At 49.9% G+C, this 4,193-nt stretch overlaps 1 protein-coding gene across 1 annotated transcript in view; it reads left to right on the top strand.

Annotated features, from left to right (window-relative positions):
• Nucleotides 1–4,193, top strand: part of Clvs2 (clavesin 2) — a 71,675-nt gene that overhangs the window by 56,950 nt on the left and 10,532 nt on the right. The window contains exon 4 of the mRNA XM_010638240.2: nt 3,145–3,365. Within this exon, the coding sequence (XP_010636542.1) occupies nt 3,145–3,365 (221 nt within the window). The remainder of the gene's footprint in view (nt 1–3,144; nt 3,366–4,193) is intronic.

The following is a 4,193-nucleotide window of genomic DNA, read 5'->3' on the forward strand; positions in this document are numbered from 1 at the left end:
GAGAGAGAGAGAGAGTAAAACATGAAATTGCAAACAGTATACACTGCCCAAAATGTATACACTGGGAAAAGAAAAACTCATATAAATATTTTAATAGTAGATTTGTTGAGACATCACAAGATTAATACACGTTATCTTTGGCCTTTACAGTTTACAAGAGGTGCTCAAAGTGGTGGCCATCAGCTTCCAGACGTTTATTAGTACAGCAAGCTGCTGAAGTGTGGATACAGTTTTTGGCAGACTGTGTATATATAAATATTGGATTTAGAGGAACAATGCTATTACTTTCTATGAAATCTCACAGCAGCATATGCTGTAACTACGTACATTCCACCATATAAAAGGAGGTGGAAGTTGCCTAGAGTTAAATAGTTCACCATGGAAGGCTGCCCTGAGGAGGGAGAATTCAAACAACTTGTAGACTATGGAACCATAAGCCACGGGACATTAGGAAGCAGAAGTCTCCAGGCAGGAGAGGACCCACTGCAAATGTCTCAGCATAGGTGCAGCATCGCCTGACTTCTCAGAGATTGAGTAGCAGGAGACGTGTTCAGAGTAGTTCTTACCGGGTCTGCCAGGTTTATGAGGAGAGAGAAGGCCCTGAGGGCCTGAGCAGACAGGGACGGTCTGACGGGAGGGGACGGGACGCCTGGCCTCTGTGTTGAGCTTGGGAGGGAAACAGGAAGCAGGGAGCCGAGCCAGGGGCTGTGCGGTAGCGCACTCTGGGGGCTCCAGCGGTGGGGTTGGTCAGAGTGATTGTGCTTCAGACACATGTTGAATATCGTGCCAAAAGGATTCACGAGAGCTTGGATGATGTGAGGAGTAACGGATGCACCAGACGCCTTGGTGTGGGAAACTGCAAGGGCAGCGGTGCCGTTAACTGCTGTTGGAAAGAGGGAGGAGCCGATCTGGGGGAAGATGGCAACTTCGGTTTTGGACGTGTTGAGTTTGAGGTGCCCACTGAAAACTTCTGTGCAGATGACGAGTAGAGCGTGGAAACTCAAATACGGAGGGCAGGGGAGACTCTGGACTTAGCGAATGTATTTTTGGTGTGTGGTCACTATTATAAATACACCGACTTAATTAAATGGACTGAATGAAACCACTGAGGAGGGAACAGAACAGAAGACGAGCCTTGGAGCTCTTTAACGGAAGATGCTAGCGTGACCAGCAAGGGGGACTGAAGGAGCATCGAGCAGGGCAGGAGTAATCCAAATGATACCGCAAGAGGCACTTCCACGAAGAAACACATCCGCTGTGTTCTTTGCTTCTGAGAGCTCAAGGCAAATGCCAAATGAGAATCCCACACTGAGTTTAGTAATGGGAAGAATCATGGCAGAAGCTGATTTCTTGTAGTGGTGGGAGGCAAGGGCTGTGTGGATTGGATTTAGGAAAAACAGGAGCAGAATATTCGGGCAGTGCACAAAGATGGCCAAGTCCTGCCCTGGAAGGAGCGAGGCAGAGCAGCACCTGCAGGTGAAAAGGACCCAAGAGTGGGCTTCTGAGGCAGAGTGTGGAGTCAGCAGCTTTTCTTCCAGATGGGAAGGGTGATGGGAGAGGGAGTGTGTGAGGTGAGAGAGCCAGGGAGCCCCTTCCAGAGCAGTGGCTGTGGGAGGAGAAGCTGGGCCCCTGCTGAGTGCGCCCAGGCCGCCTGCACAGATTCAGGGGCTGTGGCAGAGGAGGATTTCACAGGAAAGTCCTTGGTCCCCATGAGCCTGGAAGCAAGGTCAGGCTGCCAGTGAGGCTGAGGGAGGAGGAGATGGGGTGCTGGAGCCCGGAGAGAAGGGGGTCAGGAGCAGTTTTCTGCCCTGATCGTTTCCTAACTCTGCAGGACTTAAAGGGGGTTCCTTCAGTGGAAGGAATAATCTGGTGGAAGTTTAAGTACCTAGTAAAATAAGGGTTTCAAGTGCCAGAGCTTAACTTTCTCTTTTTAATGATGAGAAGAATGTAGGAATGTGCATGCCTGTGTGTGTTTCCTAGGAAGAAGCCCTGGCTGTGTGCTGTCCGGCAGAGTGGGATGGCATGAGGCTCACAGTCACCCTGGTGCATGGAGCCGTGGCATCTTGTGCCTTCGTGGGCACCACCTTGTCGCGACTCTTGCACAGGAACTTGCAGTTACCTGCTTTCACTCTGCCGTAAACTGTTAAAAGCACCTGTTAGCTGGTGCTCCATCCCGCTAATTTCATTTGATATTGCTGACTAATCTTTGCTTTCCCATGCATTTAATTCCATGACTCTGACAGTATGGGAAGCAAATCCCTTAAAGTTACCAAGTCACTTATACTCTGTGGTTTTTCAGTAACTATTTCATAACTTTCTATGAGGTGACAACTATGGTGTATTGGAGAAGGCTGATCTGCGGTTTTGTGATGGAAATTAAAAAAAAAAAAGAAAAGGGATAGCAATTGATAGAGAAAGCAATCTGGAATATTTGGCCTGAATAACTGTGTCGCTTAATACGAAAGATCTATCAGACAATCACAGCGAAAATCAGCCTTCACAGATAGTGTTAGGTTTTCAGTTTTGTATTCTGTTTTCCATTTGAATGTAAGTGTGGAAAAAAATGTCTAGGGAGCAAGAGCTGCGACCTTACAGGACGCTCGCCCTCTGGCACAAGCCTCACTCAGCCTTTCATCATGAGGGTGACTTAAATGATATTTCATTTATTTACACCAGCCCCTCTGCATTGTAAAGTAAGTTGGAAGGTACGGTATTCTTTGTGTTCTTACGTTTATTGATGATGAGCATAGAGCCATGCTGGTGAGAGTTGGGGGCCGGGGTAAGGACCGTTTCAGTGGTTTCCTGCTGTACCTCATGAGCCTGCTCAACTCTCACTGCTGTGGTGTGCAGAGCCTCGGGCAGGCCGGTCCCACTCACGCCTGGGCCAGGAAGCAGGAGACCAAACCTGTGGTTCCAGCTTTTTAACGCAGTCGCTCTCTGGCCTTGCTTAAATTACTTAATACTTTTGAACTTTAGGATTTGCACGTGACCCGCAGGGTAACACCAGCGTCCCGCCTGCTTCTCGGCGTGGTGGGAAGTGAAGCGTTTTAAAGGATACGGAATCCTCTTGCGCTCGGGCGGTCACCTCCTGGCCTCCCTCGCTGGTATTTAGCTTGCTGTCCCCCTCCCCTCTCGCACCGGCAGATATTCCTGCATGGTAACAACCTGAACAGTCTGCACCAGCTCATCCACCCCGAGATCCTGCCTTCTGAGTTTGGGGGGATGCTGCCCCCCTATGACATGGGCACGTGGGCGCGGACGCTGCTGGACCACGAGTACGACGAGGACAGCGAGCACAGCGCGGACCCGTACGGCACGCCGGCGAAGGAGGTGGAGAAGGGGCTATCCCCCAAGTCCATGAAGAGGTACGCGGGAGGGAGGCGAGAGGGCTGGCGGAGGCGCGGAGTCCAGCCCCGAGCTTGCTACTAGTCCGGTGTTCGTTTTTCTCTGGTGGGATTTGATGCATCCACGATTGGGTGTCTAAGAGTGGAAGTAAAAGATCAAGTCACTTGTTTGGAGTGAGAACATTGACCGTTTGCTGCCTCAGCAGTTTTCCACTAGAAAACATCTGGTTGTCTTCGCTGTGGTCGTCATGCTGAGCAGGAGGTCCCCAGGACCGACCTGCCCATCTGAGTGGGACTTTGCGCCCAGCCTTGCCCAGCCTCCTGTCTCAGTTCGTGTTCTTCAGAGTCCGTTGACAGTGGACTCTGTTGACTTCGCTGACGTGAAGTATTTTGTCCGTTACATCGAGCCCCAAAATATGTGTAGTTATTATCTGCCGGTTATTTTTTAAAGAGATAAAGTCATTCAAAACAACCTCAACTTCATCTTGTTCCAAATTCACACTCAGTTTAGCAGGGCCTGTGGAAGCCACCAGATCCAGTGGTTTTCCCCTGAAGCAGCGGGACTTCTGCTGGAGGGCCTGGTCCAGTTGGTGATGGGGGTGGGTGGTGGTGGGGGGTGTTCTTACTGCCGCGATTAATGATAGCAACTTCCTTCCATCTGAGAAGTTCATCAGAATTCTCAGTATGATTTCTTGGGAAGAAAGGGACTACACAGGTGTACCACACGCACACACACACATGCATGCACGCACACCAAATCAAACTACATCCAGAGCTTGTACTGTGTTATATTTTCAGTGTCTCTGCCAAGTCTTTGTCTAAAGGTCTATTCATTGCAGGTGCAAGGCA

The sequence above is a fragment of the Fukomys damarensis genome, unplaced genomic scaffold, assembly GCF_012274545.1.
Source record: "Fukomys damarensis isolate Sample0158 unplaced genomic scaffold, DMR_v1.0_HiC HiC_scaffold_14, whole genome shotgun sequence".
NCBI classification, from domain to species: Eukaryota; Metazoa; Chordata; class Mammalia; order Rodentia; family Bathyergidae; genus Fukomys; species Fukomys damarensis.